The sequence below is a fragment of the Lates calcarifer genome, linkage group LG2 (assembly GCF_001640805.2).
Source record: "Lates calcarifer isolate ASB-BC8 linkage group LG2, TLL_Latcal_v3, whole genome shotgun sequence".
NCBI classification, from domain to species: Eukaryota; Metazoa; Chordata; class Actinopteri; family Centropomidae; genus Lates; species Lates calcarifer.
In genome coordinates, this window is record NC_066834.1 from 18,966,300 (window position 1) to 18,990,515 (window position 24,216).

General features: G+C 39.5%; 2 protein-coding genes across 4 annotated transcripts in view; both read left to right on the plus strand.

Annotated features, from left to right (window-relative positions):
* LOC108897746 (myocyte-specific enhancer factor 2A) overlaps window positions 1–5,056 on the plus strand; it is a 40,770-nt gene extending 35,714 nt beyond the window's left edge. For all 3 annotated transcript variants that reach the window (XM_018697507.2, XM_018697508.2, XM_051076391.1), the window contains 3 exons: window positions 2,920–3,046; window positions 3,267–3,369; window positions 3,979–5,056. In XM_018697507.2, the coding sequence (XP_018553023.1) occupies window positions 2,920–3,046; window positions 3,267–3,369; window positions 3,979–4,315 (567 nt within the window). In that variant the 3' untranslated portion in view covers window positions 4,316–5,056. The remainder of the gene's footprint in view (window positions 1–2,919; window positions 3,047–3,266; window positions 3,370–3,978) is intronic.
* Window positions 5,057–8,246: 3,190 nt separating this feature from the next.
* LOC108897733 (multiple C2 and transmembrane domain-containing protein 2-like) overlaps window positions 8,247–24,216 on the plus strand; it is a 36,658-nt gene continuing 20,688 nt past the window's right edge. The window contains 5 exon segments of the mRNA XM_051076393.1: window positions 8,247–8,427; window positions 16,705–17,008; window positions 17,010–17,282; window positions 21,051–21,101; window positions 22,221–22,338. Coding sequence (XP_050932350.1) covers window positions 16,754–17,008; window positions 17,010–17,282; window positions 21,051–21,101; window positions 22,221–22,338 — 697 coding nt within the window. The 5' untranslated portion in view covers window positions 8,247–8,427; window positions 16,705–16,753.

The window sequence follows — 24,216 nt, forward strand, 5'->3', positions numbered from 1 at the left end:
TAATTGTTCAAGACAGTGGACTGATAACTCACCTAGACATTAACATAGAAGAGATCTTCTATTTTATAACTTGCTGTGCAGTTAAAAAAAATTAATTGGGTGGATTGTGAAGCCAAAACAGCAAAGTTGAGGACTGCAGTGATAATCATGAGAGCGTCTTGTCTACTATCTTTTATATTATAGTGGACTTTAGTTCCATCTCTGCAGTCTGCACTAGCAAGTTGCAGAAAGACCATGAAAATCAGTTTAGTATAAGTTGTGTGTAGTTTTTCTACATGGTAACACAGCTGCTTAGTCGCAGACGCAGACCAGTGATCTTTGTCTCTATCTTAAAGAACCTCATAAAGTAAAAATATGTATTTCAGCAATACAGAAATCCTTTCATTTGCAGTAAAATTAGTTTTGGAAGACAACAGGCTTAACACACAACAAGACTGATGATATTTCAAGTAGGCTGCCGCTTTGTTGGAAAGGGAGTTCACATTCTCTGTGGAAGCTCAAGTCAGATTTAGACACAATACCGATAGAAAATGCAGAAATAATATGCTGTTACATTCTGCTTGCATCTCAAATTGTGGCATAAACGAGCCCTCAAAAAGTGAGTACACGGCACCAGTGGTTTTGGTGATTAGATGCATGAAATCCAGGATTCAGGTTTGGTGAACTGACTCCCTTCTCTGAAAAGTGAAGGAGTCTTCAGATCTTCCTGAGCCTGTTTCTCTTCTTTCAGACTGTACACTCAGCAGCTGTGCTGGCTTATTGAAGTTATTGATTTGCCCTTAACTCCCTTACTGTTGCCCTTCCCTCCCACACTATGCTCAAACATGATGTAACGATTAACAAACGATGGAAACTGAGACTTTTTTTTTCTTTTTTATGGTGACCAGGCGGCTCCATTACTCTGCTGGCTGATGGATCAAGGGGATTTTTACATTTAGCAGTGATCCATCAGTGAAAGGACAGGAGAGGAGTTTATGATTGCTGTTGTTATGAATATCACTGTAAAACTCCAGCCATTTGAAAGATAGAGCACATTTGGTAGATGTAGTAGTTGAATTGTATACATACAAAAATATTTACCCAGATGTAAACATAAATAATGTAACAGTTCTTTGTGATTTGAGAAGAAGATTAGTGGGTTTTGTGAGAATTTACATTGATGGACAACAAACAGAAAGCTTTGTATGAGTTACCATTAAAGGCTTTTAATCAAGGCTCATTTAGGGATAGTCATTATGATCGATAAGATACTGTGCGAGTGTTTCCAGCCTTTCACTCGACGTGGTAGTCAACACTGTCTCTGCACAAATTAGTCAAGATTTAATCACATTTTTGTCAGTCATCATCATTTATCATCATCTTGATCTTTCTGGGATGAATATTGGCGATCACTGAGTGATAAATATGCAGTTAGCAGTTAGCATGTGTGTGTGTGTGAAATGTCAGCTTTCATCGGTTGACACAGTCAAAACATGCAATAAAGCAGAAACAACAACCTGCCACTGTCTCCTCTGTGTTTAAACCAACAGAAGAGGATGGTAGCTGCTCAGATCACGACATGTATTTGTTTCTGCTTTTCATTCACTGCAGTAAAAGATGTCGAGTTGTGGTCAGACAGCTGCTCCTTCGGTTTGATCATTTTGAAACTGCCTTTCGCTTCCTCCTCTGTGCCAGTGTGTGCATGTAAGTGTGTACACCGTGCTTGGTGTATTGTGTGCATTTTTGCAAAAACAGGCAAGAACAACTCTTTTGGATTGCAAATTTTGAATGTGTTCATAGAGTTTATATAAAGCCATATTCATAAAGAACGAAGCAGGCCGGCCTTTATTCACAGGCGGCAGTGTCAGTGTTTTTCAGCATTAGTTTGAAGCTGAACTCTCTATAGCATAGTGACTGGGATGCCTCACAGATAACAGTGGTACAGGGGAATTAAACACAATGCAGTGCTTCAGAGAGTCACACTGGGTTAGCTTTGATAATATGTTAGTTTTAGGCATGAACAGGTTGGTTAACCTACAGTTTGTGTGTGCGTGTGCATGCGTGTGTGTGTTTGTGCGTGTGTATTCAGCAACGAATGACCTCATTTGGGGTGATGTCATTACTGACATTATCAGGCTGGAACGCCAACAGCCCAGAGAGGAACAACACACAACTTAAAATTGCTGTTCGAAATGTGTTCAGTTAAAGAGCCACCAGTTTTGATTACAAGTAGCTTTAGCAGCCAGACACAAAGAGCGCCAAACCAAGTTAGTTTCTAGCTTAATTTGAGATGGTTACTGATTAAGGATTAATGGCCTGCTGCTATTTAGTGGTTTGTTGGTCGGTTGTTAAAACACTCAATCAAGTAAATTAGCACTGGGGTTGTAGCAGTAGGCCTGATTATGATTCCTCAATGAGTATGTTCCCAATTGAGATATATAACAACTAATCTTGCAAAATATCACAAAATTGAACCAAGTAATTTAGGGTATATGATTGTAGACACCCTCTTTATTTAGAAAAAAGTGATGACAATTTGTCTTAGAAAATGATTCACAGAGGTTTGGAAATTAACTAGTCACAGGTTGGTGTGTTCCTGTTTTTGTCTAAAACATTCATCATCTTTCATCAGCCGTGTGCTCTGTCCAGAGTTTTCCTGAGCAAGTTAAGCAAGTTTATACTCACTTTCTGGAAGCTGGTGGCATTCTGGGAAATGTAGGAAAGAGTATTTGAGGTTTGAGTTTTTTCCTTGAAAGGAAAACAGATGGCACTCACTGTAGAAAGACTCCATGGGAAAATGAATTTACACTGACATCATGTGGCCAAAATGGGGCATTACAACCCAAGCTCAGTTAAGGTAATGCACTGTCTGAGCAGAAAAGTAATACACAGAGAGAATACAGAGTTACTGAAGTAATAATTCTTATTTTCTTTTTCCAGAGCAACCAGAGACTGAGCAGCAGTCAGTCCAACCAGCCTCTGTCCACCCCTGTGGTCTCCATCACCACACCCAGTCTTCCTCACCAAAGTCTGGTCTATTCCGGCATCAGCTCTGCCTACAACAACGGTACCTGAGCATTATTACTGTTCATACTGTATTGCTGTCAGTAATAAATTGTGGATCTGTCAGAAACAGCTCATCAACATTGAGAAATCTTCAGTGGTACATACATAAACATAAACATAAGATGCCTGACACCAGTAATGAGATTGTATCATACAGCCTCAATGTATCAATCTAACGCTTTTTGTGTGCCACTGTGTGACCCATCATCCCTCTTTGTCAGATTATTCCCTGAACAGTGCAGAGCTGTCAGGCTTCAGCTCCCCTGCAGGCCTGACATTGGGCTCTATGACAGCATGGCAGCAACATCAGCTGGGGTCACTGGGGTAAGCACCTGATACAGTTAACTTTTCTCTTTCAGTGATAGATGACACCTTTTACTGCTTCACTGTTTGATAACAGCATTTTGTAAGTTGTTTGAAGCAGGGTATTGTTGCATTAAGCTGAAAATCAACTGACATACAGGTAGACAAAATTGGCTCCATCCTTCCCTACTCAAAGGATAAGTGGTATAGCGAATGGATGGACTGGAAAGAGAAAGGCTAATGATTTAAGTAACAAACTGAACATATTGCAGGACTAATATCTGATTGACTAATAATGGAAGCTTCACACTGACAAATTCAGTGGAAGAGGAAGTACTTTACTTAAGTTGCAGTGTGTCACTGTAAAAATATGCCATTACAGGTTAAAGTCAGACTGTGTCACTTTCTGAGCAGTAGCCACTGTGGCCAGAAGTGACTGTTAGCTATTAAATGTGATCATATTGTAAAGGTCATCATATATTTTATATGAATCATGTGGTAGTGCTCGTGTAAAGCAACAGTATCTCAAATTTAAGTACAGTATAGCAGTACAGTAGTTTCCCCACTAGATGGTGTCTTCACCCCACAGTAACAGCCTTTAACAACCCTCTTCCTCTTTTCCCTCCATAGGGCGGGGAGCTCCAACCTCTCCATCAACACCAACCACAACATCAACATCAAAGCCGAGCCGATCTCCCCACCCCGTGACCACCTCAGCCAGTCCGGGTACATGACCCAGGCTCACGCCCCTCCTCATCCTCACTCCACCAATCCCTCATCCAGCCGGGCAGAGATGGGGAGGTCTCCCGCAGACAGTGTCAGCTCCTCCTGCAGCTCCCACGAGGGCGGCAGTGACCGGGAGGAGCAGCAGCAGCGGGCAGACTTCCACTCCCTCCCTATGAGTCGGTCAGAGGGCAGGGAGAGTCCGACGGTCAAACGAATGCGAATGGACAGCTGGGTGACATAGACCTCACGGTCACATGATGACACAACACCAGGGCAAATGCAGGAAGGACACTGTTATGCAAATGAAATGTAGATTTTATTGATGTGTTCTGTTATTTTTCATTAAGTTATCTCTGGTTTTTTGGGGCAGGGTCAGATTTTTGTAAAGGGTTAAGAAACATTGATCTGGAAATCTGTCAGAAACAGCTCATCAACATTGAGAAATCTTCAGTGGTACTTACACAAGCATAAACATAAGACTCCTCCGTCCTTTTAAAATATTTATCATTTTAAGCTTCACAAACTGAAAATGTGGGTCCAACTGCAGTACAATCTGTCAATTTATCCAGTGGGATGCAGTTCTGTAGACAGAGGAATGAACAGAGGTGTGTTCAGCATTGTCTTTTTTCATGATTTGGGTGGAAAAGCAGGGAAGTGCTTATGGGTGTCTCCCACTAGGCGTCACCCAGTTCATTTCTGATCTTCTCAGGGTTTGAAACATTGAGTCCAGCATGAAAGCAATACTCCCTCCACATCATCAGCCCAGTAACTCCTCTTTACAAAAACACTTATTTATATCAGCCAAAGCAGTATGCTGTTTTTTATGTTTGTGAGTGTTTTTATATTGTGCACAGAATAAGACAATATTTCAGTCAGATTTAAAACTAAAAGCCATGGACACTTGTTCTGTATGTACTACCGAAATATGTCTTTATTGTTTTGTGTATAGTGTCTTTAATATATATCACTTTGGGTGTAACTATATATTGTTAATCTGTCTGTTGTATCTGCCTGGGTGAAATACGACACCTCCACCAGATCTTACAGAAGTATATTTTTGTGGATAATTGCCAGGCACAGGGCTTTCCTTTCTCATCAAGTGTCAGTGGGATAGATCTGTGTGTGTGTGAAGTATGCCATGCTGCACTCTCTTGAAACAACGTCTCCAAAATATAGTGGAAGATAAAAAAAACCTAAAGAAATCTAGCTCCTCAGAAATTGGTTTAACAAAAGAGGCACACTATAAACCAAGAGCAAGATCATGTAAAGATGAGAAAAAACTCAGACTGTTAGATGTGCCTGATGGCCTCAGCAGACTAAAACTGGCCAAACTGATAAGATCAGGATGAGATTAATTCTGTTATTTTTTTAAAGGAATGTAGGTGTCACATTAACCACAGAAAAACACTTACGTTACTGTGTGTGGTTATGTGTGCATGAGGTTAACTTCCTTGAGTGTGTATTTAAAGGCACAATGAAAGAATTAAATTTAAAGCATCAGACTGAAATTTCAGAGGAAATTCATACCTGATTAATATTTACAGGGCTGTGATGTTACTCTCATTCTATAAATGCTTTTCTTTAAATAAAACAAAGCTATATAAACTTATAAGTCTTAACTAAACGCAGGAAAGGTGGTTAACTGAAATATCTAAATGCTCACAGCACTGATACTACAATGCTTTTGTCAGTAGACTGGTGGAAATTAGCATGACAATGGGGCGATTCGTTGAATGATTTTTAAAAGGTTCTGAGGACCAGATTGAATAAATTACAGTACTAAGCAAACATTTTAGGCAATTAAGATGTTTTGATCCTTATCCATCATGCAGTATCGATTTTGCAGTACAGTGGCAAATGCTTAAAACTGAAAAAGTGGGACATGTGGGTAAGCACAAGGTAGCACATGTGGTGAAGAGTGCAAAAGCTGCAAGAGTAACCACAGCAGTTCCACTAAGCGACAGTGTGAATGGGAGGCATATCAGTCAAGACCCTGAATAGAAAGATGGGGAGAAAAAAAACTGAGATACACCTTTTTAAAGAAGGAAGAAAACCTATTTGGGGTTCATAAACAATTACAGTACATAGGGGAGTACCATCAGAATACTCCAAAAGCATTGCTGCATTTTAATGATATCAGCCTTAAAAGAAGGCCATCTGGTATGTGGATGTGCCAGATGCAGAGGAGACCATGAATGGGAAATGTAGTGACAGTGCAAATCACAGCTGTGGACGAAGTCATGGTGTTTGGTTCATGGGAATGTAAGAATGAGACAAGAAAAGGAAAAAAAATACAGAAAAAACACTAAGGTGAGAGTCAGTTTGAGTGTTGAACACAGGAAAGACCAGTGTTGACAGACAGCATCAGTATGTACTGGATTTGAACAATCAATAGGCAACAATACCCTGCTTCAAACAAACAGGAACTACAGTGGTTCAGTGAGGATGTACTGGGTAAGTCAGATGTTGTCAGTGTACAGCAAACCTGACTTATACCATGTGTGTTAGGTGGTAGAGAAGTGGAATGACAATTGAATTACTATAACCCGTCAGGAGATGAGATATGAATGAGGTGGAGGAAGTTGAGGATTCAGAACAGAAGTGTGTTCGATGTGAGAGGTGTCATGTGTAACACCTCTGGTTGGTGTCATTAGCGCTTGCGTTAACTTCCATGTGAATTGTGATCGACTGTGTGAAAAGATGACAGTGTGTATAGGTTACTTGTAGGAGAACAATGGTAACATGAATTACTTTTCCTAATATAGCACAATTGATAAAGAGTCTTATATTGGCACCACATCACATCAGCTATTAATTTTGATCAGTGATTAAAACAGAAACCTTGATCAATTTAGCAGTCCTTGAAAGGTAAAAGATGTCCTCAGTGTGATAGAAATATATCAAATGTAAGCATGATTTAGGTCTAATTAATAAGACGCATTAACTGATTACTACAATTGTATGAGGAGTAAAGCGTGAGTGCTTGTAGGAAGGAGAGGAGCAACAGAATTATACTGTTTTAGATGGAGAGAAAACCACATGGGCCAAGACCTCACTCATCCAGTACACTGAGGTGGAGAACTGTAGGGTGGGTGGATTAAATGTACCAATGTCAATGGGAATGATGAGGGCAAACATCTGTTTCAGCAAAGGATTAGGTTCATGTGGGCCACAAAAGATTGTTCTAGAAATAAGTCTAGGAAATGAAAAGGAGCTTTTTCTTTAGATGTATGGCAAACATACATAAGTAGGACTAAAAAAACTTACGACTCAGGTTTACATGAACATATCTACAATAGATGTGCATGATTACACTATTGTGAAGTGCTGCAGACTTTTGTTCCTCAGGGTAACTTCAGGTAAATGTTTACCTGTGAATCAAATCCAATATTGTACCTGCAGTGGGGTCATACTGACCACAAAACTCCTCAGTTCTAAATCTGAATCTTGTCCAAAGTACGTGATATGCTTTAATATAAGATCACCAATTTATTCTACTAAATTTAAATGAAGTAAGGTGGGAAAAATATGTGTTTGAATCATCATCTCCTGAGGTACTTTGATGAAGTGAAGGGAACCAAAGGACTAAAATTATTTAGTTAGTTTAATATGCTGTGAGATTCTCTTATCCCACCCAACTTTTATTTTATTTAATTTTTAAAGAAAAAAGAACTTTATGTACTACAGCTGATAGACTTAGAATAAGTTTGGACTAAATAGGCTATACTAATATTATGTTAATTATTTGTTCAATGACTTGTGAAAAGTGACTGCTTAAAATATATATCTTTATATATGCAGTATACAACCTACACATTATATTCACACATATTCAAATCACCTTTAGTTCCAAATATCTGTTGATATTTTCTTAGTCTTTTTGCTGCACACGCTCCCCGGAAAGGCTTTTATTTTGAAAACCTTAATCTAACACAGGCTGTGGTGAGTATTGGATGCTAAACGGGGAGGAGGAAGTTTGTGAGAGCCACATTTGCGGTCGATGTTTTGAGGTGTTGCCGTTGTTTTTCTGGCCACGATGTTTTGCAACCATGAGTTGAATGAGAAAGACTCGTCGGAGGTTCCCAGCAGCGGGAAAAGGTAAAAGTTTGACCAATTATTCCTTTTCTCGGCGAGAAGCAGAAATGTATGGAGACTGTAGTTACCTGTGGGGGTGGAGGGGGGGTCTATAAGGTAGGGGTGGTCAGGTGAGCCTCCTTCCTGTCTGGAAATATTTCCGCTGGCGGACAGGTGAGAAGTCTCTACAGCTTCAGTTTGAGCTCTAACCTCTTGTTACCTCGTGGGAATATAATATGTGCGCTGCCTGCATCTGAATGGAAGGAGGCTGAGTTTGAGGTAAGAGTATCCGTTCAAACATTTGGCAATTTCATACGTGTTTCTTAACCGCCAAAGTTATACAACGTGTACAACAAGTTTTCACAGAGTTGTCTGGTCAATGAGACTCAGGCGTCAATTCGGCATTGATACCAAACAAACAAAACGTGTGTAAGTAAAAATGCCATCGCGTCGCTGTTACGCTCGGGTCCTCCAGCAGGACACTGCTGTACGCACCGAGAAGTTCCTCCGGTGAAGTTTGGTGCCTTTCTAAAGCGGTTGGCGCCTGTTGGTCAGTGTATCTACACGCCGAATAAAAGAGCAACCCTCATCGACTCAATCCAGGTTTGAGAAACAGTATTATACAGTATGATACAGCGAGAGGCGCTCCGTCCATGTTACTGTATCTGTGTCATGCATACACTACACGAGAGAATGCTACTATTGAGAAGTTAAAATATGAAAAAATGAAACCTCTTCGGGGTTATGATGACAGCCTGAAAAGTTTATTTCCCCTCACAAATCCCAGCGGTTTCAGGGTCCTGACACTGTTTACAAAAGCTTAGAACCACAAAACTGACAACCAGTACTTCTAAATCCAGCAGAGCTACAGATTAAATATATATATACATATACAATTATGCATGAGTTCTTTTGTTTTTGTTAGTGTTTTCTCCAGTGCGCTATGGTCTTGCCCCATATCAAAGTGTAGGAACCACAAACTGAAGTAGCAGTTTCAGGAAATAGCTTCTTGTCTTGTTCTGACAAGACAGCTCATAGTCTTGCTCAACTCAGTCCACAGAAATTAAAAGACATAAAAGGCTTTAAAAACCCTGGCACTTCTAAAACACATCTATGGATATGAGAACTTAAAGCCATTGAATTTTCCTTAGTAGTTTCTGTAGTTCTATAGTATATGAACTATTACAGTCTCCTAGTATTCTCAGTCTTTTTAGACTGAGAATTCATGTAGAGATCATTTCAAAATTGGATTGGTGCTTCCTTTATGTATCAGTTTTGTGCAGAATAAATCATTGCTCATTCATCATTCAGCTCTCGAAATTTTAGAGGATCTGGTCAGCAAAGGTGCTTTCATGTTTAACAACGGATTGACCCAGTAGCATTTTAAAACGCTATCATCTGATATTTGTATTCTATCGGGCATTTTGTAAAATCAGTGTCTTTGCTTTTTCCAGCAGTGGTGACCCCATTTGTGAATGTCAGTAGAAGTACAGTGTATATAGACATGCACTGTTTTCTTACAGTCGCTGGTACATGTGTCGTCCTGCCCCAGCACCTGTAATAACAATGTCTGAATCTCATCAAGTCTAAAGTCTGAGTTTATACACATACTAGTAACCAAACATGACTAACAACGTCTTTATTCTACACTTCAGACTGATGGTCTGATGCATCTCACATCTCTCTGTCCTTATCAGTAACACAACCTGCCATCACTCACTGCAAAAGATCTCATGCAGATTTCATGCAAAGTAGAAAAACAACGTGTGAAAAGGAGAAACATCCCTGAATAGAGCATTCATTAGCCAGTTATAAAACTGGTGTATTTTGATTAACTTTACAGGTTAAATTAAATAAATGATTTCATCAGTTTATAGCACTTTTATAGTGTCTTGTTTACTTTTCAGTCTTCAAGCTCAGTAACAGCAACAGCAGACACAGGACATTGTTTCTTTATTTACGTACACATTACACATGTACTTATGTTATCAGTAGAAACAGCAGACTTTTCAAAGCTAATATACATTCCAATTAGACACGTTTTAATATTATATTTGAACTTTTTATTAAGTAGAATTATACACTTTTTACACAATAGAAATTTTAATGTATTGCAGGTAGGTTACTTGGTGTTTTGTTCTCCTCTGTCTTACATAATACTATCAGTCTCTCTGGATGATCATTAAATGCCATTTACTTTTTCTCTTCAAACCACTTTAACATTTCTCATCATTTTAGGCTCACAGTCATGTTTATTTAATGCTGTGACCTTTGACCTTTGCACCATTGGTTGCTGTGTTTATCCTGATCCAGGTCGATAAATCCTGTTTTTTGTTTTTTTGCATCTCATTATGAAAGAGTCAGATAAATGACTAAAATGTGATGATGCAAGTGATGTGAGTGAGGTTGATCAGATAAGTTTCTGGACAAGGTCGTCTGCAGGAAAAATGGACGGCCTCAGCATCTCCTTGAACTGTGCTGGTTTGTGCTACAGCTGTCACATCACTTCATGGGCTGGCAGCAGAGATACACAATGAAAAGGATGGCAAAAACAATACATATAACACAACTTGTAACATAATTCACCATTTAAACTTAAACTGGTTTATATATTTAAAAGAAGAATTGATGAAAGTGAAGTTCTCCCTACTGAGAGTTTGGAAATGAAGCTCTTCATACCTGGTTTGTGCGGCAGCCTGTGTTCATATGGTATCTGTTTAGGCTCAACCCTCTGGCTTGACTGACAGGTCAAATGAATGTTGTGGCCCACTCAGCTTGTGTGGCCACGTGGTTGCTTATCTCAGATACATGATTATAGCGGGGCCCTGTTTATGAGCAATGGACTGTTACTTGAATGTTTTTGGAACCACACCTAATGCCTACAGCACTTTACACTGCTCATTTTACAGTGAAATCAAAGGCTCAGTGCCTTGCTTCATGATTCCTCAGTAGTATTTTACACACATTTTACACATGTGCATGTAGTCACCTTTTTTTTTGCTCCCATGATGCTCTCTGTAAATCCTCATGGTGGTAATGCTTCATAACCGGGCTGCTGGAGTTATTGGGACCAGTCAGAGTTAATTATTGATGTGGAGGGTCTTGTTTAAAGACTCCAGATTGCAGCGTAAAGAGCACTGCTAAGGTCCACCTAGATACTACCGCTTTGATCCCCACACCAGTCACTTACCAAAGTGTGCTTGAAAATAACTGTGTTATGTAGGTGCTGAGTAGAACTGACCGTGCAGCAAGTATGCTCACAGTTATTTGGCTAAAACAGCTGGTAATTGCCTTAAATATATCAAAACATTTTCTCCACGTTGATTAATGTTTTATAAGGTCTTTCTTGGGTCATAGACATGTGTGTTATTGTCATTTCTAATTGTTGTTTTATTGTTGTTGATCCTTACTTAAATTAGCAGGCTCTAATTCAAGTCTTACAGTAGTGAAACACCCCAATATTAAGATGCAGTGATGAGAAAGGGATGCAGGCTGTTAGCTCTGTCAGCAGTCATGCATGTGAACTGGTTTGTCCACTGTGACCTGTTCACCAGCAATGACAGTAAAGGCCGTCAGGTCTCCTGTTTTCAGACTGGAACTACAGACTGGTGCCCAGGCCTCCTTCTCTGGGTAACCAGGTTAGGACAGAAACTGCAATGGATACCATGGGTATGTTTCACAGATGTGGAATAATGAGGTCTGGAGTTGGAGTCTTTTCTCCTGATTTCATGATGCCAGATTCTGTGTCTGTACTGGTTTAGGGTTTTTTAGAAAATTGTCTGCCCTTCTACATCGTCAAAATTAACAGGAGACAGAAAGGCAAGGTGAGGCACTTTTATTTGTGTAACACCTTTCAACAACAAGGTAATACAAAGAAAGATGTGGATAGTGACCGTGTTTTAGAGCAAGTAAAGGTGATGACCTGAAACCTGATTTAATTTGCCTGGCCTCATGGGAGCACTGGAAGGAAGCCATAAACACAACAAACATGTTTGTAGAATACAATGCAGGAAATATCATGAATTTGTATTTCTGTCCACGTTATGACTGTAAGTCAAAAATCCACACTCTTTTTAGTTTTATTTTGGTAAATATTTGGCTTTTTAGCTCTTAAATGCTCTACTACATTCACAAGCTAGTTGCTAACAACTCGTTTGTCTGCTGTTTCGCGCTGTGAACACTATCTCGCTATCTCTGAGTGGAACTGCAAAGTTGGGTGATAATTGTTAATGTAAAAATATTGAGTAGTGCAGCTTTAAAGCTACTGTGTGTAGATTTGGATGATTTCCAACTCTAGTGGTAGACGAAGCGTACTCTGCTATGACCCCAACATCCTTTGATCTGAGTCAGGGACACCGAAAGGAGTGAGTATACTTTAGATAAACCACTCTTAAAACATCAATTAGTTGTTGTTTAAATAATGGAGAACTCTGTAGTCAGACCTCTGTGGGGCCTATTAGTGGCCATCATCCTTTTCCTCTGCCTGCTGTCTCTCTGTGTCTCTTGCCGTTTCAGCTATCCACCATCTAATCCTTATATTTGGGTCAGGATAGAGAATTCTGAATCTAGGCTACAGATATCAGAGTCATTAGTTTACCCGTTGTAGACTAACTAATTCCTCTGAAAACTATCTCAGCTCACCTCACTGCTGGCTACCCTAAATATTAATATTGACTAAGTTGTCACTGTTAGCTTTTAAGATTAGGTGTCAGATTTTCAAACACTGTTTTCAATTTCACTTTTCAACATCTGTCACTATCTTTGTCAGTTTTGTAAACACTGACTCCCATCTTGTTCCGTCATCTGTTACCTCCCCGCCTCCTACACTTCCCCTTACCAGCTAATAGCATGTACAGTTAATGACAATACAAAGTATGAGTCTGGTAAGAGGCTTATGTGGCTGCAGACAAAATCAGGTTTTGTCAGAGGCTGCAGCATCTCTGGGCAGGTACTGCTGCTGTTTGTGTTACAGAGATCATTCAGAGAGATGACAGCTTGATGAATTAATGAGGCAGTGTGCACTGACTGATTTGTCTACCTCCTGTTTGTTCATTTCATTTGAAATACCAATGTAGTTTCATCTAATGAGAGTGACTTTGCAGTGAGTAAACTGTGAATGAGTGATAGATGACTCAGCCAAACACACACATACGCGCACACACACACACATTCACAATGGCTTTAGGGAGCAAGCCATTAAAAACAATGAAGTGGCCGCAATCCGAAATGAGATTAGATCTCAGTCACAACATGTTTTTACTGATGATCCCAAAGACATACCTACGAGAGGTGGACGAAAGACTTATACAGTGTAATGCAAAGTGGCTCAAAATACTTCCTCTGTTGACATAATAACCGTAACATTTCAATACCTTTTACGTAATGCTAATTGAACCTGTATGTCAAACTTGTATGCTCCTATGTAAAACTAAATTCTGGGGTGACTTTAATGGGAAATATTTTCATGTGGTTGATTGAAGTAGCAGTAAAATTTTAAACTGGATCTTACTGTAAATGGCACAGCAGCCAGAGTATGCATGTGCTGTATAGATCTAGTGGTTTATTCACATTTTGTGCTGGTGTCATGAGGAGCAAGTGCCATGTTTTTCCTCCATTGGCTACTTTGTGTTGAAACAAGCTTCACCAAACTGTGCAACATTAATGTAAATATCTTGTCGTAAATGGAATTTGGGTAACAAAATAATCCAAAAGCTCTGTGTCACAGCTTGTCAGACACTCTTAAAAGGACCATTAGATGTAGTTGAGAGCTCTAAAAAAAAAAAAAGCTTTTAAGTGGACCTTTTAACTTTTATTTTGTAACACATATTGTTCACAAAGGCCAAGAATAAGCTAACCAAGCTCAAATGTTTGAAGGGCTTTTTTAATGAGAGGAAGTGTGAAAAAATACATTGAGAAGTGTCATTGCATCACATACACTCTCTCCCTTTCATAATGACAGCTTTTACAGCACATTTTAATTGTGACTTATGAGAATTAGACCTACAGTTCACCACATGCTAGGACTGGGGTTTAGGGAGTTTGGGACGTTATGACTTGGTTAATGTGTCATTTCATTTTAGTTCTGTGTAGTGTGTCTGCTGCTGTATGTTGCTATACGTTTATCGTGAGTACATCTGATAATGTTTGCTCAATTTCTGCTCATGTGCTGATGCAGTAATCTTTAGGAGGAAAAGTACTTACGTGGTTATGCCAACAGACGGGGTTCACATGTATCTGTGTTGTGAACTACAGTGTGTGTGTGTGTGTCGAAAAAAATGCGACAGAGGTCAAAAGTGTGGCTCCATTTTAGCAAGGTTGATGCCAATAGTGTGCAATGCAATATTTGCAAAAAGGACATCGTAGCTAAGGCAACACGACCAATTTGATGAAGCATTTGAACGTGCACGGAATCAATTTACAAGCAGAAAGTCCAGTTCTGCACTGTAAATTGTTTGTTATATTTTTTTTTGTTTTAGAAAACTGCTTTGAGTGGAAAAATGCCAAAGCTGAAAAATAAAACTCAAGATTTGTACCATAATATGTAATGTAATTTTCTTTGTTAGAATTGATTTGATGAAATTGGTATCGAGGAAAGTATTGTTCAGGAACCAGTATCAAAGTCAAGGTATCGGTATCGGTACCAGTATCGAAAATTTTTGAACGATACCCAGCCCTGAGCGTGAACAATAGAATGAACCATGGCTGAATTTCATTTAGCTGCTTCAGTTTCAGGGGCCTGCTGCTGTGCTCGCTCACTGTCATGGCTTTTTGAATAGAAAGGAGTCATTGTTGTCTGCTGTGAAAAAGTTCTGTTTATCAACATTGCACCGGAGTCTGTGTGTGTAAATTAAGCAATATTAACTGAGAGGGTGTGCTTTAACGTCAGTGCTTCACATCACTGTCGTGCTCAAATGACGTTAAAGGACACCCTCGAGTATAATATTGTGATTATACAACTATTACCAACAAAGTAAAATGTATACTCAACATCTGTTCATGTTGAGGAGCAATTTGCTCTCAAAATTAAAAGGTTTTGGTGAGTGTTTTTCCATGCATTTATGTACTCACACATATGTAACTTCTGCACCCGCAAACTTTTACATGAATTTTAAGTTATAGCGCCGTGTCACCAGCACAGCTGATGGAGAAAGCAGAGGCGCTTTGCTCAGATGACGTTAAAGGACACCCTCGAGTGTAATCTTGCGATTATACAACTATTACCAACAAAGTAAAATGTATATGGCGGAGTAATATTTTTAGTGATGAGTAAGGTGTGCTGTCTGGCTGATTTGAGCACATTCTAAATGTCTTGTTGACCAATCAGATTGCTTGGTCGGAACTACTTCTTGTATAATATTACTGTTAATACTGTTATTACTGTAATATCTGTTACAGTTATTACTTCCTGTTTTTCCAGCTGCTGGTTTAGAAACTCACTGTTGTCTTTAAGAGTGCATGAAATCCAGTTGGAAGATGTTAATTTCTTGCTTAGATTTGGAGAAGAATGATTTATTATTTTACAATCGTCTTTGGCAGTGTGAGTTAATCATCAGCCTACAGAGGACTGTTTACATGTGGTTTGCTGTGGATCTTTTCCTTCTGCCCTTCCCTTCTCCCTTCCTTCCTCATTTGTTTCTTTTCTTAGAGCTTTCAGTGTGATCTCTACTGAAAATATGACATTATAGCAGTTTTTTAGACACCATGCCATTTAGCCTTCTGTGCCTGAATTGAGAGCAGGTGATGGTTTCTTAAACATATTTTCTGTAAATACACTGTGATAAAAAATAAAAATATGTTAGAATGACTTAAGAAGAGTGGACTTAAGGAGGGAATAGTTATACCCTGGCCCTGCCCAATGGTAACAAAATCTACCTCCCAGCTCTCTCTCTCTCTCACTGATTAACATGTTATATCTCATTTGTTTATTAGAAAAAACATGTGGTTTATGTTTCTTTGTCCATTGCTGGGCAACCAGAGGCTCCCGACGGTCTCAACCAGCTCAGACATAGTGTGACTTAAACAAATAAGATATGACTTGTTAGGTACTGTCAGGTGCTGGTAGGTGGGTTGTGTCTCCTTTGGACAAAGCCAGACCAGATGTTTCTCCTTGTTTCTAGTCTTTATGGTAAGCTAAGCTAACCGCCTGTTGGCTGTAGCTTTACGTTTAGCAGACACATGAGAGAAGACCTTCTTGTCTAACTCTTGGTGTGAAAGCAAGTACTTCAACCAATTTTGATTCAGTTTTCATCAGTCTCTCATTCCAGGATTTAGTGCAGAATTGTGTTGCAGTTAACTGGCAATGTTTTTTATTTATTTCATTTCTATTAAATACAGTCATCCTTTAATGGCTGTAATTAACACCAAATTGAGCTTTTCTGCATATTCATAAGTTACTTACATTAGTTGTGGTTGACAGAGAATTCCCCAGCCAGTTGTGTAGATCTGGAACTGTGACAGTGTGAGACAGACACTGATGAATTGTTGCTAAATGCCAGTCATAGCTACAGGTGTCAGTGACAGTGACCGACTCCTCTGTCTCTGTTTTTTTTACTCTAGCTGTCAGTGATGTCCAGGTCTTAGACACAGACTGAACCTCCCTCTCATCATGGATTCCAAGAAGCCGGGCATGCTGCGGCATCTCCGCCAGAAGATGCTGCCACACCTCCGGCGAGGCAAGACCAGCCCAACCAAGCCGATGGACCAGCTGGATCATCCTATGGACCACCGGATGAGCTCCTCTGTCCCGGACATGAGGGACATGAGGCAGGAGTATGCCCGCATCTCCCCCAGCGCGCAGCTCCAACAGTACAACACACCCTGCTACAGCAGCCCCAACACACCGCTTGTCAAGCCTTCTAGAGGGCCAGGAAGGAGGTGGGAGTGGCCTGAACATGGGAGTTGTCGGTGGAGAAGCTGGGAGGAGTGAACACAGACTGAGTGTGCCTACGGACTGCACAGACTGGGCTTCCTCCCAGGAGTCATTCACCAGTCTCAGTGAGATGGAGAAGAGCTCTCCAGAGTCGAACTACAGACCTGCCAGGGGCATGGAGCCTGAGGAGCTGGGCCTGCCGGAGATGATGACGGTCTACAGCCCAGACTACCCCTCTGCGTTTGTCTCACAGGACAGCACACAGGTACAGAAACGTCATGTGAAAAGTTGTATCAGTGTTTAAAAAATAAACAGTGCAGGTCTTAAAAAATAAGCAATCATCTTCAAATGACTTAAAATAAAGATTTTACTGACTTCGGTGGCAGCACTCAGAGAAAGTTTTGTTTTAAAATGTATTTTATGATGGATTCCATTCCATAAATTCATGCATTTGCAGAAACCTTAATAGCAAGTATTACAGAAGAATCGACTTGAATAAATGTGTATATTGTTTCCCTGGGACACGCAAGTAAAAAGATAAGGTTCTGCTGGTTTATTATACATTGGCGGGGATGAGGTGTCAGGTGTATTTGCACAGGACATACAGAGTTTAACTTGGAAGAGCTGGATAGAGTTGAAATTGGATGGTGCTTCCAAAATCAACAGTAACGGTGATAACTACTGACAGTGACAACAGTGACAAGGATGTGGATTTGTGCATGGATGGCAAGCTGACATGGTCTGAAACCATCAATCAAGTTTAAGACATATCTAAAACCATCCATCTAATCACTGACAAATGTTTCTTCCAGTATGACTGGCCATGGGCTTGTCCGGCATGAGATGTAAGATAAGAAGAAATCAATGTATCAGATACAGCAGGGTTTTCATAGCTAAAGGTTTACAAATTGACCAAGGCTCCCAAATGTAAAATTAAAATGCCTGTAAAAGTATTTGTACAGTGAGTGAAATCTGATGCTCCCTCCCTCTTTTACAAGATATGTTAGTGTTGCCTCCTCATAGTCACTATATGGCAAAATAAATTACTACTACTCTTGACATAAGGTATATATCCTTTATTTAATTAGTTAAGCTCATTTAGATTAAGATCTCTTTTACCAGAGAGGAAGAAAAACAAGCACTGGACAAATACATACAACAAACATAACCATACAAACAAAAGCACATATACATTCAAAGAATACAGCCAGACTTGACAGCACAAAGCACAAACAGCATCAGAGACAATCACAGACACCAGGACATAGCTTCAAAGTCACACAGAAAGAACATGAAAGGCCTTTGGGGACAGACATGGAACATGGTATGAAGGAATGTATATCAGTTTGCTCTCAAGGCTCTATAAGGTACAACATCCTCTTGAATAGGTGGCCTTAGTGCAAATCCAGGTGTTTTTTAAAGCTGGTTTTTATCTTCTCAGCACCTGTTTAGTCAAAAAAACACCAGAATCTAACTTCTCTGCTACTCACAGGAGGAGGAGGATGACTTTCAGTTTTGACACTTTTTTCTCTTGTCATGTAAATTGTGCAAGATTATATGATTGAACATGATTGAACTGGTTGTGAGTTTGCATTAAGTTCTGCATAGTGCATGTCTCACTGCAGTACCAGTGCGCTTAAGGCAGGAATTTAAGCAATCCCAGTTCATAACTAGTCAGGTTTTATCTATGATTAGTTTTACATTACAATATACGGTAAACACTTTCTAGGTCATATCAGCAGTGTTTGGTGCTGAATGATTCATTATCTAAGGCTAATTTCACAACTCCTCCAAGATTTCATGACTGTTGGACTGATGCCGCCATTTAACTATGGCTGTTATTTAAATGGTGGCTTTCTTTCAGTATCACAGTAGTCTACATTGCCCAAATCATAAGGTAATACTAAATATAAGGACTCAAGAACAGGTATGTAGTCAGGGCATGTATACTATGAACAAAGGAAAATGTTTGTCTTATATAGGCTCCACCTACATTAGATTCCACCCAGTCACTGCCTAAGCAGTTTTTTTTCTTTAGATGAAAAATGCTAGTGCTGAGTTGCCCTGTGTCTTCACCTTACTTTGATTAATGAATAAATTAATAATATTGCAGAGTTGACAGTGAGAGAATCATTTTTATTTTTGGAGTCTTTTCCTCCATCTGTGCATTTAAAGGGTGTGTGGCTAGAATGCAGTAGGACAGGTAAAATACATGCCCGTCACATTGGTTCTCCACTGATGACAATAGGCTGAACTAAATGTGTTGCCCAACAGCAAATAGTAAATGTTGTCTAAAGACTTAGCACCACACCCTTTGTGGCCTAACTACAATCACATGGTATTTGTTTGCTCATACTTCTGAGACTTTATTCACTGAATCAAGGAAATTAACCTCAGTGTGAAAGTGAAATAGTTCAACAACTATTGGATGGATTGCTGTGCCAGTTGTACAGATATACGTGTCCCTCTCAGGATGATTTTTAATCACTTTGGTGATCCCTTAAATTTTCATCTTCCGCTATAATCAGGTCAAAATTTCAATACTTTTATAACCAAATAACTTCAAAACTAATCAAATTCCCATCAGCCTCAGCTGTAATTTCTGTTTAATGCAAATTAGCGAATGTTAGCATGCTAACAAAAACTAAGATGGAGCACATGGTAAACATTATACCTGCTACATACCAGCAAGTTAACAGTGTCTGTAGGAGCTTATCAGCATGCTGATGTTAGCATGTAGCAGCACCAGGTCAGTGTGCTGCTCACAGAGCTGCTTTAGTGGCTTTAGACCATCATTATTTAGCTGATACTTTATTTACATGGTGTATATTTCTACATTACATTGTGTTCAAACAATTTGCCAGGTGCTGTTGCAGCTATGGCATACTGTAGTCAAGTAATATAAATAATCAAATAATTTCACTTGTCTTACATGTTGTACATAGCACATTTCACAGAATTTCACACCATTTGGGATGAATAGGGGCCCAGCAGTTTAGTTTTTCCCCAGGGCCACAGAGCAGGTTAATCTGGCCGTGATCTGTTAAACCCTGTTCCTACATCAGAGAATTTCAAGAACATACTGAAAACAGGAAAATCACCATTCTTGTCTTCATTCCTAAAACACAAACTGTATGCAAACACACACACACACATATATATATATAAATATATATATATATATAATATATATATATATATATATATATATATATATATATATATATATATATATTTTATTTTTTTTTTACAAACAACAGGTGCACTTTCTCAGGTGGCCACTCCATAAACTATAAGGTTTTGATGATTTTCTGTAGTGATGGTGTATTCAGATCCTTTATCTGGGTACAAGTATTAGTACTGTACTGTGCTTCATACAGCATACATTATTACTCGGGCATTAATGTGTAAGAAAATAGAGAGGAATGCCATCACAATTACCCAGAGCTTGAAGTGATAACTTCATAATGCTTATTTTGTGCAGCCATCAGTCCAAATCTTAAAACAGTGTAGAAAAAATAAGTGTGTAACCCCCCACCCTACAATTCCTGTTGTGCAGGTGATTTTAAAAAAAGGGATCCTGTTGAATTTCAGTGAAATAAAGGTCAACAAATAGCATCAGCAAACTGTTTGTTTCTTGTACATAGACCATGTTCATTCAACACTGTTCCTTTACATATTTTTTATCCACCCCCCAGTTTGAGAACCACTGGTCTAAAGTCTACAGAGAGGGTCAGAATTGTAGTTCCTATGAACTGAACTGAACCAACAGGGCAGAAAGGGAGCAGAAATTTCATTACTATGTTCTTTGGTTTAACTCTGTTCAGTCCCCAGGATACAGGAATTTTTAATAAATGCTCAGAGGATTTGTCTCAGTGGTAGTAATGCCAAACAGAGATCAGTTCCTGGTCCCTTAGCTGATCAGCAGACTGAAACTTTCTTGTTTCATCATCTGGGACCTCACATGCCTTTAAAACCCTTTTCTTATATCACATGATATGTTTTTGACAAGTTTTTATCTTTGTCTCTGCAGTGTGATGATGATTTCAACGGTCAGGGGTTAAAGGACAGGGACACCCAACATGTAAGTGCTGTTATCTAATTTGGGGATTTGTTCATTTGTGACGTGATTGTATCACTGAAGTGATATAACATGTGGTTTATGCTGAGGATTGATCTCTCAAATGATAACATCATGTTGAGAAGGTGAGTGTAGGTCATTGTAGTGTAGGTGTTTATCCTGAACTACATCTCTGTGGTTAAAACGACTCTGTAGTAGACTGTTTCTCACAAGTGGATATGGATGGGAGGTTTTTGTTATGTATCGTGCAGACCACAGCATTGTGCTTTGGCTGACACACACTCATATCAGAGATTAATTCCAGATTATTTTGCTGTGTTCAGGACACGACAGTGGGCTCTGTGTGGTTCAGTACTGTGTGTGTGTGTGTGTGTGTGTGTGTGTGTGTCACCCTGGCTTTTGTGGCCTGTCAGGGTTGGGACTCTGAGCCGGGTGGTTCCAGGCGATCGGGTTTTATTCACTGAAAGATGCTCGGCTTGGTGGAGAGGCTTAATAGTGATTAAATAATCCATTGCACAGACAGATAGCACATAACAGCAGAAAGGCCTGCAAAGATTGTTCCTTTTTATTGTTTCAAAAACCAAAAGTAAAACAAAACAAAAAAAGGTACAAATTAGGTGTTAAAAATATAATGCAACAAGTGAATAACATATGACTTGAATGATTAAGTGAAAGTAGAACAAAACAAAATAACTTCAGCCACATGTCACACTTCTGTGGTTAAAGCCCATATCTGTTCAAAAAGAATATTATATAATTGAGTGGTGACATAAAATCTAACATCAAATTTCATATTTCCCTCTTGTAAATATGAAAGAAAACTTCCCCACATGGCTATTGCAACACTTTTTTGATACCAGCTGTTTCTAACACCAACTATCAAAGCTGACATCAGCTGTCTGGTCAGATTTGTAATCTAATACATATTTGTTAATCAGATAATTCAATTTAAAAAACCCGAGTTGTCTTTGACAACACCCAGCCACATTTATACATGATGTGAGTTCATATTCAGATACAGCTGCAGACTTGCTCAGAAAGTCTAGATGTAATCAGATCTGCTATTGCTTTGCTGCCTCCAGTTGTAATAATTAATGATAATGTATTGGCGTGTGTGTGCAGTGTGAGATGGGCAACGAGACTCTGAGTGTGTCTGAGAACATCAGGGATCCTCCCAGGTCCTTCCTGCTCACCATCAACCTGAAGGAAGGACGCAACCTGGTGATCAGGGACCGCTGTGGTAAGAACCTTCATCTATCACTGAGGCAGATCAATGGTGGCAGCTATTCTGCAGTTGAGTCATGCAGTACAATGGACCGGCTTAATGTAGGTTGATGTTAAGATGCTAAAATAAATGGAACACATTGTGAGTCTGATGAGCAAACAACACTAAATCAACAAGACCTTCAGCAACCGTGAGGTAAATTATTCCTTAATGGTCAGAACAAGGAAACTGAGCTGTTGCAGGAGCAAATAATACCTTGGCACACTACGAACCATAACAGCAAATGAGAAGCGTGGCAGTGGAATTATATTTATTGTTATACATCACTTCACTCTACTGTCCTCAATTTAAAAATTATCATTTGTTAAGAACTTTTAAACCACTTCAACTTCCCTGCTCATTTTTTCTGACCATATATCTTTGCTGAGAGGCTTTCAGGAGCTCTAAAACTAGCGATGAAAAACTACACACTTAGCTTAGTTATAGCATATACCGAGTGCTGCAATGTTTTTCACATTGGTCTCATTCAGATATGACCTCTGATGCATGGTTTTACAGTTTATCACCTACATCATAATGTGTCTTGTACTTCCCAGTGAGTAAGTGCTCTGACTATTAATCATTTATTCAGTCAGTTGTCTTCTCATGTTGCAGCTGTTTGTTGCACTCTTTTTCATTACACAGCACAAAAATCGCTCAAGCTGTATCAACTCTCATCTTGACTTATCTTAGATTAGTTTCCCTAAGCTTAAGGTACTTTTGAGATTATCTGTACCCAGAAGAATGCTTGTGACGTTTGAACCTGCCAGAAAAACATCACTGTGTCCTCTGCCGGTGCCTGTTTTCTGCTCGCATCGGCCTCATTTTGTGTGTTTAGCCTTGGCTTGTTAATGACGGCCAGGAATGTCTTTTTGATTACACACTGTTATTGACTCCAGGGACACCAAAGACGGCCGAGTGTCAGGTTATCCATGAGGCTCTTATAACAGCCGAGGCAGGATTCCACACAGCATATTACAACCTGCCTGAGCCACACCCAGCATTCAATGCACCAGGCCTTTCACTCTGAGCATGCATTTGGATTACATTCTCTCTCTCTCTCTCTCTCTCTCTCTCTCTCTCTCTCTCTCTCTCTCTCTCTCTCTCTCGCTCTCGTGTGGGCTTGTATTTACACAGTCAGGCTCTGGAGAAATATAATGCAGTAAATGGAGCAGTGGGGGATCAAGGAACAGGAGGATTTGGTTTCACCACATTATTGTCAAAACCATACAGTCTGTTAAAAGCGGTGCATGAGGAACCTTTTGTTGTTGTCTGTTTGATCAGATTATGTACACTGCATGCATAGCATATGCTCACAGCTGCTGAGGGACAACACTGGTTTGTTGTGTAATGAGTTTAGAATACAGTGCTTGTCACATCAAAACCACTGAAAATCAGGCATGATCTCACAGGACATGGATGCAGATTGTGTAAGCTGTTGATCCAGCTGATGTTTTGGTTGCCTGCTGCCCTCAGCCGGTCGATTGACTTCACAGCTAAAAGTCACTGATTATACTTCCTGTACTAGAGCAGCAACAAATGTGAGATATGGAAGTATAAAACACTTTTATTAAAGCAATTTAAAATCTAAAAGAAGAAACCAGGAATAAGTCAACTTAATCCTGATACAATCACCTTTACCCTGTTGCCCTGTATACATGTGATACAGCAGTTATTGGATAGAATCTTATATATCTCATCTTATAATAAACGTATATAACCTCACCAAAAAGAGAGTCCTCACTTGCCGTCACTGTTCACAGTGGAGGCTGAAATCTGATTGGCTACTGATTCAGGAAGTTGTGGTCCTCTTGGTTAGGAAGGAAAAAAAAAAAAACCACATCCTCCATACAG